The sequence below is a fragment of the Protopterus annectens genome, chromosome 14.part0 (genome assembly GCF_019279795.1).
Source record: "Protopterus annectens isolate FY-2018-M chromosome 14.part0, PAN1.0, whole genome shotgun sequence".
Lineage (NCBI taxonomy): Eukaryota > Metazoa > Chordata > Ceratodontiformes > Protopteridae > Protopterus > Protopterus annectens.
The window spans coordinates 1,004,070,741-1,004,087,517 of NC_056748.1; the positions used below are offsets into that span (position 1 = coordinate 1,004,070,741).

Genomic DNA, 16,777 nt, shown 5'->3' on the forward strand with positions numbered 1-16,777 from the left:
TATATTTTGACTGAAGTGAAAAAGACAACCCTTAGGTACAATCCCATTTAAATTCAATATTAAACTTTTTATAGTGGCAATCTCAAAGTCACTTAACACAAATTTCGCACTAGTTACAAAGTTGTTTTCTGCCATCATGGATAACACACAATGCCATATGACATTATAGCTTTTCAAAGACTTCTTGCTCATTAAGCAGTATAGCAAAGGTATTGTCCTTTTGTAGCACCCATAGTTCACAAATCCATGTAAGCTGTACAACTGACGGCAAATCACTCCTCTACAAAAGAAAGTACCGTCCATCAGCCATATTGTACACCATCTCAAATCCTACAGATTGTTAATAGTGGTAATTACGAACACAGTCATATCAGTAGACCTATCTATTACACGTTTACTAATGAACGTCTTTCAAAGGAAATTCAGACACATCCACATTCTCAAGCATTGTTGCTCTGTTAATTGACCCCCTAGACTGCTTCCTACAAAGCCTACCTACTTGTTGCAGTAAAGCTTTTCTGTTAGGTAAATTGGATACAGTCTTTAAACTGCTCAAAGGCATCACATCATCAACAACTAAACATGGAGTGTCTTGTGAGAAAATAGCCTTTTGCTTTAGCTCAGCACACATAATGTACCTTTGCACTTCAGACGGATCGCCAATATGACTATGTGTAGTGGTTTTACACAATTTCTCACCATCAGACATAGAGAACATTATACAACATCCTTTACACTTACTGCCTAGTTTCTGTTTACAACACCAGTACTTTTTAGCATTCAAAGTCCGCTCTAAGTTGTACATGAATCCATCGTTGATTAGAACATCCTTACCCTTTTGTGACTTAGTTAACAGGTAGAGATTTCCTACTACTCCAGGGCAGAATTTTGTGTTCTCCACCATGTTTAATATTTCAGATCTGTCTGTTAAAGAAACAGGTCCTGTTAAATGTCTTACCATGCTATGAATGAGGACAGTAGCAGGAAATTCAACACTCTAGTTACTTTTCTGCTGCGGATTCGATGATCTGCTACTCGATGTTTTCAATTTCCGATATTTAGCCTGTATGATGTTTTGGTTTTGACGTTCTGTGGTTCAATCATGTGGTAATTCGACCATTTCAAGTGGAACCATATATATATATATATATATATATATATATATATATATATATATATATATATATATATACACAAATACATGCATCAAAAATCAATTAACATTTAAAGAGAACTCATTTAAAAAATCACTATCATCAAGATGCCAAAAAAACTGAGGGTAATGCTACTCAATGCCAGAAGTCTAAACCTCAAAATGCATGCACTTGAGGCACTCCTCAGTACGGAGAAAATCAATATATGTGCAGTAACAGAAACCTGGTTTAAGGCTCCAGACAGCACCCCAGCACTACCAGGCTACAACTCATACCATACATTTCAGCCACAGAACCCAGACCGAAATACAAAAGCCGGGGGCGTATCCATATTCATCAAGGATACCCACACCTCCAGGTTAGTGACACAGCACGATGCTTCAGAGATCATCCACATGCAACTAACAACGGGCAAAACTGCAATGCAAATTGTAGCTTGCTACAGATCACCCACCATGTCCCAGGACCCCCATTCAGCATTTCTGGAAACACTGGGAAACATAAAGGTCTTACCAAACACCCTAATATTGGGTAATTTCAATTACCCAAACATTAACTGGGAGAACTACTCAAGTACTAACTCCCTTGCCTAACATTTCCTAGAATTTATAAACTCAAACGCCCTGGATCAACTGGTCAACACTCCCACCAAAGGTGACAACATATTGGACCTGGTCATCTCCAACATGGGCGACCGGTCTTCTACACCGGAGGTCAACCCCTCGCTGGTTAGATCTGACCATAAACAAATCACTTTGGATATCCACATTCCACCCCCACCCCTGGACAATGAAACCACTGTGAAACACTTTTCAAAAGCAAACTTCACGTTACTTAAGACCGAGGTGGAAAGTTTCAAAGCACCCATGCTAAAGGATAATGCTGTCCAAGCTGCAAAATCCTTTCCTAATGCATTCTAAGGGCACCTACAAGAATGCATGGATCATGCTATCCCAAGCAAAACCAAGACTCACTCCTCCAAGAAAAGGAAGCCAGTTTGGTGGACCCTTGCCATAAACAATCTATACAATAGAAGGAGGAAACTAGTACAGAAAAGAGTAAAATCCCAAGAAGGGAAGACATCCCTGATCAGTATCAGCAAGAATCTATGATCCCTCATAAAATCATCTAAGGTGAGCTTTGAAAGAAAAAATTGCCAAGGACTTCAAAGATAACCACAAGGCATTCTTTAGCTATGTCAAGAATCTAAGTGGCAATGCTCAGATCTTCTTGGAGTTAGTGAAGAATGGCACAAAATACACTGAACCGACTGATATCACCAACATCCTGGCAGACATTTTCAGTACAAACTTCACCCCCTCTCAGCCTCAAAATGGCCCATAACCATACCAGAAGAATGTAGAGCCCCTGAAATCGCAGACACTCAGGTTAAAACAGCCCTCTCCAAAGCCAAAAACACAGCATAAATGGGACCGGACGGTGTCCCAGGCTGCATCCTACATGAGCTCAAAGACGAACTAACCCCCTCACCTAAACACACTGTTCAAACTCAGCCTTTCCACAGGCTATGTACCCATAGAGTGGTGCACAGCAACGGTTATTCCACTCCACAAAGGTGGAGTGACAACAGACCCCAGGAACTATCACCCTATAAGCCTGACTGGCTTGGTCTGCAAGGCTATGGAGCGCATCATCAAGGAACTCATTAACAGAGACACTGGGAACCTCCAAACACTGCACCCTACCCAGTACGGCTTTGTTAAGAGCAGATCATGCCTCATAAACCTGGTGCACTTCTTTGAGACAGTTACCAAGGCTATAGATGAGGGAAAGGTGGTACACACAGCCTATGTAGACCGTGCAAAGGCCTTCAACACCATTCCCCATTCTGGTATTATAGACAAGCTCACCAGCCTGAACATAAACCCCTACATCACAAGACGGGTTGCCAACTGGCTCACGGACAGAACCCACATGGTGAGAGTTGAGGGAGCTAGGTCCGACTCTAAACCGGTTACAAGTGGCGTTCCCCAGAGTTCAGTCCTAGGACCCCTCCTGTTCGGCATATACTTCTCAGAGGTACAGGCATGCACAGGAGGACTATGGCTGACCAAGTTTGCAGATGACTGCAAACTAGGGGCTATAACTGACTCTCCGGTTGACACAGACATCCTCCAAAAGGGTCTCACTGAGACAGATGCCTGGTGTCAAAATCATGGCCTCAAGCTAAATGCCAAAAAGTGCATAGTCATCCCCTTTGGAAAAAACAAAGTACCCACAAACTACCACATAGGTGGTAGTCCCCTAAATACAGAAAATGTAATAAGGGATCTGGGGGCCCAAGTAGATAGTAATCTCTCCTTTGATAATCACATTGCCAAAGTGGTTAGAAAATCCTTCTATGTGGCCCACCTAATCACAAAAGGGTTCACATCCAGATCAAAAGAGGTCATTGTGCCCCTCTACTCATCACTCATCAGACCCATCATAGAGTACAATGCCCCATTTGAGATGTACTTTACAAGACACCTGAAACAGCTGGAAAGACCACAGAAATACCCCACCAAAAGGATCACTGGCCTCAAACAGATGCCCTATGCAGCTCGACTGAAGAAACTCCAGCTGTACTCAGTTGCATATTCAGAGGTGATCCTTGCCTGACATACAAGGCCATATCCAACCCAGAATTGATGAACATACTTCACCTAAAGAAAACCTTATCCCCTTGAGCCACATGCTCTAGGGATCTAAACCTCACCACAACAATAAATAGGACATGCTGGAGGGATAGATTTCTGTCCCAGAGACTTCCCATGCTTTGGAACAAGATTGCAATATACATTAGGCAGAGCTCCTTGCTAACACTCTTCAAGAGAAACCTTGACAAGTGGATGGGAAACAGAAAGTTTACCCCGGGAATCACTTCAGTGGCTGTGCTAGACAGAGGCACAGGGAACTAATCTAAGGGGGTGGCGAATGCCAACACATTCTGGCTAGGCTTATAAATGCCTTTGGGCAGATAGCCTAGTACCTACCTATGAACCTATGAGAATATTAAAATCAATAAAACTGAACATATACACTTACATACAAAAAATACAAGTTTTAATAAACTTATCCTGATATTATTTAAATAGTACTACAAATAGGAATAATTCACCTACGCAATGGTCTAGATTTTAGTATGGCTTTTAAGGGAACTTTATCATTCATTTAAAGCCCATACTAAAATCTAGATACTTATGTATATGAAGTCTTCCTATTTTTAGTACTTTTTAGATAATATTGGGATAAGTTTATGAAAACTTGTATTCTTTGTATGTAAGTGTATATGTTCTGTTTTATTGATTTTAATATTCTCTTGATTATAATGATTTTTTAAATGAGTTCTTTTTAAATGATTGATTGTTGATGCTTATATATATATATATATATATATATATATATATATATATATATATATATATATATATATATATATATATATATAAATAGTAGTTTAAGTTAGGAAGTTTAATGTCTGATGAAGCAGTCTGTGGAACTGTGAAAGCACTTACATTTATCAATAAATTTTGCTTGCCTCTGGATGCAGCCATTGAGTTATTCTGTTTAATTTATGTGCATTGAGTTGATTTTGGTCTTAAGCAGAGTATTTGTCTGGAGCATCTTGACCATTTTTTGTGGAATACATACATTAATAATATTTTTCCCAAAGTGTCATTTGGTCATACCATTTTAGTCAAGCTCTCCTCAATGGTATCTTCTGTACATATTTACAAATTATTATAAGAAGGAGATAACATAGCTACAGAGGAAGTTTAAAAGTAGCACCTCACTGTAAAAGAATAAAAATGAGTATATATTACAAAGGCACTGTTACCCATCCACGAAGTAGTTCATAAGCTGTAACTCCCAATGACCACCAGTCAACTTCAAAAGAATACCCTGTGCCACCTTTAACAAAGGACTGGAAAATTTCTGGAGCTGTGAAAACAAGGAAAGAAAGTGCTGTTAATTCAATACAGTGGATAATAAAAACACAGTTGTAGGTAATGCAGCTGAAACTAAACATCTGAGTAATATAGATGTATTTCAATGTGTTAAGTGACCTGTTTTCTGTATAACTAAGGAGTTGCAAATGTAACTCATTTTGCTGATACTACAGTGACATTAAATTTAGAACCATACATACAATATTACTAATTTCATAATAATCACCATAGATTTGTTTCATACTACAGCTATATTACACTGTACAGGAAATTTGAAATATTTGCACACAAGTCATTTGTGTCAAGTTATATGCTAATGTTTATTTAGACGCAGTATAGCTAATTCACTGTAATTTAAATGCTTCAAAACACTTAAAATGAATTTCTTTCACAGATGGGAGGCACGTTGAATATAACTGCTTTTGTTGTGTAAGTTAGGTTTGGTGGCTACCTTTAATTATGAAAAACATTAATCATGCAATTATCTGTCAAATGCCTTTTCAAAATCATCTGTTGAATGGTATGTTGTTGAATTGCATAATGCCTAAATATAATTTGCTAAGTAATGCATTTTCTTTGGTATAACTCTTGTCATATAATCTTGAATGGAAGTAAATACAATTAAGCAAACAAATTCATAAATAAATACATAAAAGGATAAGATAAATTATTCTGCAGCTAGCACACACATCTGATTCAAGGTAAATATTTCAATATTTTATAACTTTTCAGTGATTAACAACTGCAGATGCATCCAATAATTCCAAGGTTGGATAAGGAAAACAAAACAATAATAGACTGATAGCTACAAAGAGATGATGGGAGCTTTTAACAGGTCTTTACCTGTAGACTGCTAGAGTTAACGGGGAGAATTTCTGTCAACATTTCACCTATAGACTGGATCAGGCAAGAAGGGTCCATGATAGAGGTGCAAGGCCCTTTAATTGCAAGCCCCATAACTTTTAACACATTTCTGAGAATCAAATGCCCAAGGCTATGAAACGAAACAAAAAACAATGCAGCTCCAGAAACAATAAAGGCTGTCTTCTTGATACCAATGTATTGCAAACAACCACAGAACAAATATTTTGATGAAATAAAAAACAGATTTAATAGTCCACCAGATAAATCCACCATATAAAATATACGAAAAATAATTAATACATCCACTGATTGAGCACTTTCATCTCCATTCAGAGACTTCTTCAGAATCAATTAACAAATTAAACCTTTCTTCTTATATATACCAAAAAATGGGCTGGCAATCCAAATTGAATAATTGGTAACATTTCTTAAAGAACCACCTTGCTTCTCGGTCACCAAACAGTCTTTTCATATAATACAATATAAGTGTATAGTACTATGTAGTGTTTTTGATACACGTCCAAACAACAGTGGGTAAACACTACCCAAGAGTTTTATAACCTCACATCTCAATATAATGAATTAAATTAAAATATAATTTATATATATATGATATATTTTATATAATGTAGTTGGGGTCAACCAGTTCCAACGGAATGTACACAATTCCATATATTTCCAACCTGTGTCTGCAATCACCCAAAAAATGAATGAAAGCCTGTGTGTTTATGTACAAACATTTAATATAAAAAAATGCGTAAAAATATATGTAAAATTAAATACATATATATGTTTATCATACATATTCATATATGTATATATAAGAAGAAAGGTTTAATTTGTTAACTGATTCTGAAGAAGTCTCCGAATGGAGACGAAAGCGCTCAATCAGTGGATGTATTAATTATTTTTCGTATATTTTATATGGTGGATTTATCTGGTGGACTATTAAATCTGTTTTTTATTTCATCAAAGTATTTGTTCTGTGGTTGTTTGCAATACATTGGAATCAAGAAGACAACCTTTATTGTTTCCGGAGATGCATTGTTTTTTTACATTTCTGAGAATAATATGGCTATTACAATGAAAATCAAAACTCAGTGTAACACAATTAAAGCATTTCTGTGGAGAAATTCACCCCCCAACATCCCTGATTTGGGGCACTGCACACCCCTCACATACACTTACTACCTTTATATGCCATCTCTGAGATTGCTGAACATTGGAAAATTCTGAGACACTGCACACTTGGAGCTCCTCCTATGGACACTTTTGAGTTCAAGGTTCTAAAAGTCACTGCTATAGATCTCACGTTTCTGCCATGCCCATAAGTAGTAATGCAGATTCTGACTTATTAGCTGTGGGACAATTTCCTGCAGGTATAACTGATTTGTGGCACATCGATAAATTACAGTTTTGCTGCAGAGACATGACACACGGCTATGGCAAATTCACTGTGGGGACAAAGATGCATGCAGTACCATGCCCACACCTGGAATAATGTGTGTGTGCATGTGAGTGTTTGTGTGTGTGTGTGTGTGTGTGTGTGTGTGTGTGTGTGTGTGTGTGCGTGTGTGTGCGTGTGTGTGTGTGTGTGTGTGTGTGTGTGTGTGTGTGTGTTTGTGTGTGTGTGCATGCATGCGTGGAGGGTCTATAATGTGTGTGACCTGACTCAAGTGCATCTTTCAAAGATGAACAAATGGGTAAAGGCCTGGGATCAGCATCTGAAGTTGCTTCTAGTATGGCCCACTGGACAGCTCCCTGAATGTCTTACTGTGCTGCAGCAGGAAAAGACTTTGATGGATGCCCACAGAGAATCCGTGCTCTGGTAAATGCCTGTTACTCACCACAGCAGAGCCAATGTGTTCATGGAGCTTCACCTAAACACATACCAGAGCATTAAGTGTGACTACAGCATCATACAGGATATTTTTCCTTGTTATTCCACACTGGTCAAAGTCATAGTTACATAAGCATTGTTTGTCCACTACACAATGCCCATCACTTCCTGTGACACTTTGATAAAAGCATTGCCCATCGGAAACTGCATTTTTTCTGTCACTGATGTCCACTGAGCATTCGTGTTGGGTGCCTGCCATACTGCACGCCGCTTCTAGGATGGAGGGGGTCACAGACTGGGCATGCATCTGCTTACTTGCTTGTGTCCTCAGGGAATTAGCAGAAGCCATGTGTCTCTGCAGCAGAACTACAATTCAGATATGTCTCAAACCATTTGTCTCCACAGGAAGATACCCCACATCAATAATCTCTAATCCCAATAAGAGCAGGAAGGGTCAGTGAATATCTTTATGGAAACCAGGGTATTGATCTTGAAAGTAAGTTAATGCACATGTGACACTTAAAAAGACAACACTGCATAAAATGAAAGCATGAGTAATATTATGATTCCTAGACATGGCTGAAAGCATGCCAACATATTCTGTACTTGATGAGGACGATATAAATCAACACTTAATAGTTCAGTTGAACAATGATCAGGCTTGCAGGGTCAAAGATGTGAATAAACATAATTCATTAGCTAATTAATAAATGGAACAAAATTATTTAATCACTGAAGAATAACATCTAGATTCTACAGTTTTGAAGAGGAACATATTATCAAATGCAGTGTCAAAGGCCTTACGTGTTGCCAAAGATCCCAGAAAACGTCCCAAATAATGCCCCTCATTTAAATGGATTGAAACTGAATTGGATCAGTCTCAATATGGGAGTGACAGGTGGAGGTCATAAGCTCATGTCTTCTTTGTTAATTTTAACTAGCATATTCACAGTCATTTCATTTGTTTTAAGCTATTGTATGCTTTATTCTTGTTTAGTCATTTTTAGCTTGGCAGTTACTACTGTTACTACAGTTTAGTGGTGGCAGTGAATGTGATAATTTCAATAAAACTGTGGCTACATAGTGACATAAAGTAGTGCAAATTGTGGTCATTAGCAGGAGAAAGGACACTGTGTGCCAGGTTTCTCTTTCCTGTACTTTATTGCATTTCATACTGTTCATTTAACAACAGATGACCAGTACTCCAGGGAATCTTAACCTAGCCTGTGACATTACCAGAACATGCTGGTGAGAGAGAAACATCTCCCAGAGATTGCTGCTGCTCTGGAATAAACTCCTAATTCACATGAAGCAGAGCTCCTCAATGACCTTGTTTAATTGTTACCTAGACAATTGGATGGGAGACTGTAAATTCAACCCTGGGGTGGCACCTAAGTCCCTCATGGACAGTCGTACTCAGTGCTGATCATAAACTCATTCTGTGAATAACATCCATCTAACCAAGGTCAGTTAGGGAACATGGGTATAGTATGGCCAGGCTTATAAAGGCCCTGGGGCCAATAGCCTAGTAACCTCCTACGAACCTATGAAACTAAATCCATCTACAACTGAGGCAATGTTTGTCCATGTCACTGCCTGCCTGTCTGTCCAATTGCCCTCTCCTTTCATGCAGTAGGAACATTATATCTAGTTTTGGAGGTATGGCAGGGAACATGGGGTCACAGTACTAATAAGAATAAAACATTACAGAGGATGGTAACTAAAAGAACAATGGAGTGTATGGCATAACAGAAGATTTCAATGGAGCTAAGTCTATTTTCAAACCAAAAAGTAAAGGCCAGAGGTAAGAGGATAAATCATAAAAATAAAATATTTCAGAACTATAGTGGAAAGGCAAAATGGGTTTAAAGATGTACATGACCAGAAGATCAAAGATGTGTTTAAACTCGATATAAGAAAGTAATTTCTCACTGAGAGGGCAGTGTACAGGTTGATTCACTTGCTAGGATGGGTGGTTGAGGCCATGACTCTTAAGGCCCATGAAACAGCTTGGGGTTAGCAAAGGGCTATGACTGACAAGGGTAATACAGCTGCCATAGTCTAGCTGTAATACTCATGTATATTAGATATACTCACACCTTCCTTCTGCCACTGTATTTATGCTAGTTTATCTTATACAAAAAAAAATCTGTGCTGGTCCTCTGTATTACTGCTAGAGGTTTGATTTACATTTTATAAGCACAGTATTCTACTTTTTGATAAAGGTTTGGCAAGCAGCCCAGTCTAGTAAGCAGACGGGAATGTAATATAGCACAGAACTGTCAAAGATCAATTTTCCATGACAAATGAGCATGAAAAAATAAGGATCTGCTAAATAAAAAAAAATAGAGAAGTCAGAAAAGATAATGATCCTCAATAATGACTAAATATCCACTTAAGAGGAGTACTTGAAAAAATAGAATGATTACTAACAACATCCGTAATGGTCAATATGTCACATTTTAAGAATTATCAACATGCTCAGGAAAATAATAATGCTCTATCATTTCTCCTTTTCTAAAATTCAGAAAAATGTAAGTGAAGTAGAATGTATGTTCATTGCTTTACTCTGCGGGGAAGAAAGAAGTTAACTGAATATCTTTTTTGTAGGGTTTAGCTATGTGGAATAACCCACTTAAGGAATGCTGGAAATTAATTTTCCACAACACTTGGTTTAAGTTTGGCAAAGCAATAAAAAAATGCTGACTTGTTAAAAATGGACTAAATCTAAAGGATATGTGACACTTAGGAAACCTGTTCATTACTAAAATGACCAGTCCCACATATGCAGAGCCAGACAGTTAGACCATGGACAAACTGTACAATTTAGAATATACAGGGCCTACTTTTAAGAACTGCTTTGAGGCTATATAAGTTTTTTCCTACTTATTAAATAGAAAGCCTGGGATTCAGAAGGGCTTAGCCCAAAAGCAGGAGCTTTAACTCAGAAGGTTTCCACATTATTCTAAGCCTTCTGAATTCAGAGATAGCTCTACTGCTGAAGTTTTCAACTCTCTGAGACCTCAGCAGTGGAAGAGCTTTTGTGGGTGAAGCTGCACGCTAATGTGGCAATCTCAGGAGTGTCTAATGCTAATTCTAATTAGCGATATGCATTCCACTGGAAATGTATGTACAGAAATGTAATAAGGGTGGGGTGAAGGAGCTAATTACTCCAGACACAATAACTCTTTAATGCATACTGTCTTTTTTTTAACTAAAACCTGAATGCTGTAGTGCTGCATGTGGGGTGTAAACTGTAGTAACTGCTTGCTACATTTGTAGCAAACAGTTTGCCACTATTTAAAACTTTTTTTATTAATTAAAATGTGAGGAATGAGGAGGGTTGGGTGTAGGGTGCAGAAATGGAACTTGATTGGCTTCTAGGTCAGGGGTGAGGGGGCATGTATCTGGCCACCTGATTGGTGTGTCATTTGAAGGACAGGATTTTTTTTGTTTCTTTTCACTTGAAGTGCTGTGCAGGTATGGGAGGAGTATGGTTTGGGCACTGTATGTAGAAGTCCTTTTTTTAGCTCCTCATTTGAAGAGTTGAGGGGGTGGGGTGTAACTTTGTAGGGGAATCAGTAGAAAGCACTAGTTGAACTGGCTATCGCTCTGTGTACACAGCTCCAAATAATAACTCAGCCAAGTAAAATTTACTATAGAAGGGAAAAAGTGAAAAGACCATTTACAATCAGTGGTATGATTTAGAAATGATTTGCCTATGTGCAGCTTACTTAAATATGTCGCAGACAGGTACAGGGCACTGGAGAATTTAAACAAGGCTTGCACAGGAAGTTATTGCATTGTATACAGCTAATATGAACAGGATGCTACTAAGTGCAAATAAACAAGGAAAGATTGAAGCTGTGTTTCAGAAACATTATGAATACACATTACTCATGTGAAATGAGGAAGTATCCACAGCATGGCACACAATAAAATATCAACCTCCACAGGGCAAATATAGATAATCACAGCATGACTGAGTCAGTGTGACCCAGTTTCATTTACTCCACAAAGTGCAGGTACTTGTACTTTACAGATGAGCGCCATGGTAGGATATGTAGTAGTATTCATGGCTCACATACTGCGGCCTAACTGATGTGCACACTGGTATTTGCTTCCGAATGGTCACTGATTTACTGAGGGCTATTAATCATTTGTGGTGGCCATATATGACACCTTCAGGAATGTGTGGCTGAAATGTACCCTTTGATGAAAAGGTATGTGTTGCTTTAAGCAACCTAGCCTCAGGTGTATTCCAGTATCCAACACAGAATACACCAGGAACCTCCCAAACTTCTGTCTTGAGGTTATAGGAGAGGCTTGTTTGTCTGCTTCTACAGAATGTGTAAAGATCATTCAGTTCCCAAGGACTTTACAGGATAGAGAACCACCACTGTGACTAGACTGTATGACACTGCCCTCCTTCATTCAGATTTGGGTGCCGTTGTTGATGGCAGACATGTTGCAACTATGGCACCAATCAGTTCATACAGGGATATCTACATACATTAACAAGAAGAGTTACCATTCTATGATCTGACAGATGGACTGCAAAGTAAATGACTACTTATGTTCAGTATACTGGCAATGCACGTAATGCCAACATGCTGCCTTTCTGACCTCCAGTGATACTTTCAGTAGGGTGACTTCCCAGAAGCACATCTAGCTGTAAAGCATAGAAGGCATGGAACCTACTATTGCATTCATCATTGTATGTATTTAATGTATAGAAACACCTTCAAAAAATAGCATCAAGTATTTTCTGGCAATGTAAGACGGGCATGATTGATGACAAAAGCATGGTAACCACATGCACTGTAAATCATCATTATAATTCTGGTGATGTAAGATGGGCATGGTCGATGACAAAAGCATGGTAAACACATGGACTGTACATCATTATAATGTCATCTTTGGCTAGATCCAAGTTGGTGTGCATTTTTGGTTCTCGGGATATACTTCAGATGCCTTTTCACCTGAGGGAGGACACTGCAGTACACACCTATCTATATGTCTGTTGTGTGTGCTCTACTGCACCACATGATGGTCAGGAAGCAGGCTATCCAGCTTCCACCTATGCAGCCAGTTCCACACCAACCACCAACATCCCAGCACCCTTTGTACCATGATCATAGTGACAGCAGTGACCATGAGTATGGAGGATCTGGAGATCCCCTTAATAAACTAAACCTAGTACTGGGAAAGTGGCAACATTTTGTACAGAACTATACAGTGTGACAGCTCACAAACACACACACACACACACACACACACACACACACACACACACACACACACATGGTACAGCTACACATATCATAACGATGCTTATTAAATCAAATATAATATGTCATGCTTAAAACAGTGCATGGTCTACTAGCACTGTACAGCCGACATTACTACTCATAGCACAGACAGACAGTTGGTTAGCAATCACCCCTGCATCGTCTGTTAAAAGTGTAAAACAAACATTACCACTGATAATATGGTGAGACAGACAGTTGATTAGCCATCATCATTTTCTCAGGTGACAGAGAACATGTCACAGCACTACCCTATCTCATTAACAACAACATGACAGCAAGAAACCCTCATGGATGCTGAGTAATTTCTAGCACACATTTTTGTCTGAGTTATGCAACACAATTGATAATGTTTACATGATATGAATGGTTTTGAATCACTTAATGGGGTAGCTTTAGGGCCGGTGTTAGCATTCTGGGGGCCTCCAGCAATTATCTAATTGGGGGTCCATGTGAAATTTCCAGTATAAGTATCACCCTGTCATTGCCAACCTTCCTAATCAGCATTTTATTTCATACTGTGGAATTTTAGGAATAATACACAGAGACTGAGCTGTAGCTATGATGCTGTAATATTAACATAGGATTGTGAACCCCACCAAATTTGCCTACCTCACAGAGGGAAATCCAAAGTGACTAACATTTATTTGAATTAACAGAAGATTACAACAATCCTATGTATATATCTAGCTTTAGGTGAAATGTTTCCCTTGGCAAAGGCTTCATGGTGCTTCCCCATTGTCTACCTGTTCACCACCTCTCCTACATATATACTCATCATCCATTGTTCCCTCCGGTTTTCTCCCATCCCAGGCTCTCCACGCCATGTAAATTGTTTTTTTTTTTTCTTCCTTTGTTTTAAATTTTGCTTTACGCTTCATCTTTTTCCAGAAGCTATGGCTTTCTAGAAACTCAGAAGTGCATTTTAGATTTTTTAAACAACCTTTTGATCCAAAGGTGGTCTGAACTAAAATATGACTGAGGAAAGAAATTCATTGTCACTGTTCAGTTTTAATTTTCCTTGCTTTCTCTCAACATGCCCTAACAGGCCAACACAGCACAGTAATAACACTTTTGGAAATAACTGTTTTAAACAGGGGTCTGGGGACTAATAGACTCCCAGAAACCATAGGGTTATAGATCCTCTGAGGTATAGTTTAGAACATTTTCCTAGTGTTGTGATCCTGTGGTGCCATGAACAAAAATCAGTCTTTTTTGTTCTATTCAGAGAAAATAATTCGGGACCAAAGGCTTAATGTTAAAAACTGACAAAACAGCCACAGCTCCAACTAAACTCAGAAGACAAATATCTGAAAGGATACATAAATGCTATCTACGAATACTGCCTATCTTCCTACAACCCTCCCCCACCAAAAAGGTCACTATATGTGCAATCCTCTGGTGTTACATTGGAATTGAAGCAAAGGAACAAAAGGCCACAGTCATCTATTTTAAGTGACTGTTGTCATACATACACACAGCATGTCTTCATACCCCTAACCCCAGATGCAGCTACCTGCACATGTGCCTGATGTTTTGTTGTGAGAAAGGTGAAAAAATAATGATCATAGTAATAAATTCCAACGCGTTGCTCTTAGACAGTACACTGCCACTACACAAGTTATTGTGATCTTTTTTGCAGACCTGAATACCTTTGAGTTCTGTGAGAGAAGGAAAAGAAATAAGGACTACACTATCCCCATCCCCAGTGAAAGCTATAGTGATCTTCTGTACACACTTCTGAGGTCTGATTGTGAGGAGAATTAAAAATATACTGACCAGATCACCTGCAGCAGCCACACAACCTTCTGTACACACCTTTGAACAAGGCTGGTTTTACAACAGGTGGTTTTGATGGAAGAGTCCACCACTAAAGTCAATGTCAAAATCCATTTATACAGCCTGGGGTATGACTGCCACCAAATCCTAGCAGCTCTAAAGGTCTTGATGTTCTATGATATATTTTCTGTGTTATTTTGGGAAGATAATTACTTTTTGGCTGCATTTTACAGCTACCCAGAAGAGTTATGTGTCTGGCATTATTTCTTGTGTCCACTGATCAAAACTGGTGATATTTTTTACACACACACAGAGTCCCTGATAAGCCTGTTCTGTTACAAGATGCCAAACACGCACACAAACATGCTGCATTTTCACCTTCAAAGAAACTATGAATGCTAGTTCACCAACAGTATGTCTTTGGGATGCTGGAGGAAATTAGAGCGCATGGGTAAACCCATACAGAGACATGGAGGCATGCAGATTCCACAAAGAGCACTGGGAAGTAGTAGAAACTACTTAACTGTGACAATGTGGCAATTACCAGTTGCTTTCTCACACACACACACACACACACACACACACACACACACACACACACACACACACACACACACACACACACACACACACACACACGCACACACACACACACACACACGCACACACGCACACACACACACACACACACACACACACACACACACACACACACACACACACACACACAACACACACATATACCCTTCTGCCAAACAACCACAGATGACCATAAATCATGTACAAGTTCCATGTTTATGATGATAAGCATTAGAAAGTGAAAAATGTATGCAAAAAAAATCTAGATTTAGGATTTTTGCTTGGAAATGTTTACATAGGTATTTCTATATCCCAAGAAGACGCCACAGAATGTTTCCTCAGCTAGACAGCAAATGTTGGAGGTGTGATGGCGAAGAAAGAGATAATTGGGAACATATTTTCTGGGAGTGTAATGATTTGGCAGACTTTAACGATTCCCTGCAGTCTACTCTATCAGAGATACTGGGTGAGCAAATTAGTCTGTCTAGGGAAATGATTTTTCTGAGCTACGATAGACTATCGGAATTGCCTAGACATAGTAAGGCCTTGCTAAGTCTAATTATGGTGGCTGCCAAAAAAAGCAATTGCTAGAAAATGCAAATCAGAGTCAGAATCAACTGTACTAGAAGTAGTGAATATAGTAACGGAGATAAAACAACCAGAATGGGGATCTTTAGAAAAGGGTAGGAGCAAATTACTTATGAAAAATGCGAATTGTGGGAAAAATGCATACTATAATTCTTAGCTCTAGTTGTCCAATAACTATGTGTAACCTATTTATCAAAACTTGCATTATTACTATTTACTCTACAATATTTTGTGTAAATATAAAATGTTGTTAGTGCTGTAGGCTAGCTTGTGTATGTATATGTTAACATTTTCTGTTTTATGTGGCGCTTTTCTCCACAGGCCTCTGCTGACAAAGGACTTGTGTCCAGTTGGACTTTCCCTGTAAACAAATGTAAAATAAAAATAAATAAAAGTGAGGACTGAGGTTTAAATGAAGGCAGGATTTGAATGAGCTGTGTAATGTCTGACTGACAATGATTTGGTAGATTATATAAGTGATGTATAATGCTTGCAACTAAGATTGTCAGTATGGTTTGTTTTCATTTATATAAATGTATGATTGCCTATGTCATAAGTGATAATTTAATAAAGCTGTTGATAGTTTAAAAAAATAGAAAGTGAAAGAATTATGGGCAGCTTGTTCTGCTTACACTGCAATCAACCGCCCCTACACACACACACACACACACACACACACACACACACACACACACACACACACACACACAC

The 16,777-nt window shown here is 38.7% G+C and overlaps 1 protein-coding gene across 1 annotated transcript in view; it reads right to left on the bottom strand.

The window, feature by feature from the left end:
* Window positions 1-16,777, bottom strand: part of STK32C (serine/threonine kinase 32C) — a 916,526-nt gene that overhangs the window by 274,566 nt on the left and 625,183 nt on the right. Inside the window, exon 6 of the mRNA XM_044056813.1 lies at window positions 4,996-5,099. Coding sequence (XP_043912748.1) covers window positions 4,996-5,099 — 104 coding nt within the window. The remainder of the gene's footprint in view (window positions 1-4,995; window positions 5,100-16,777) is intronic.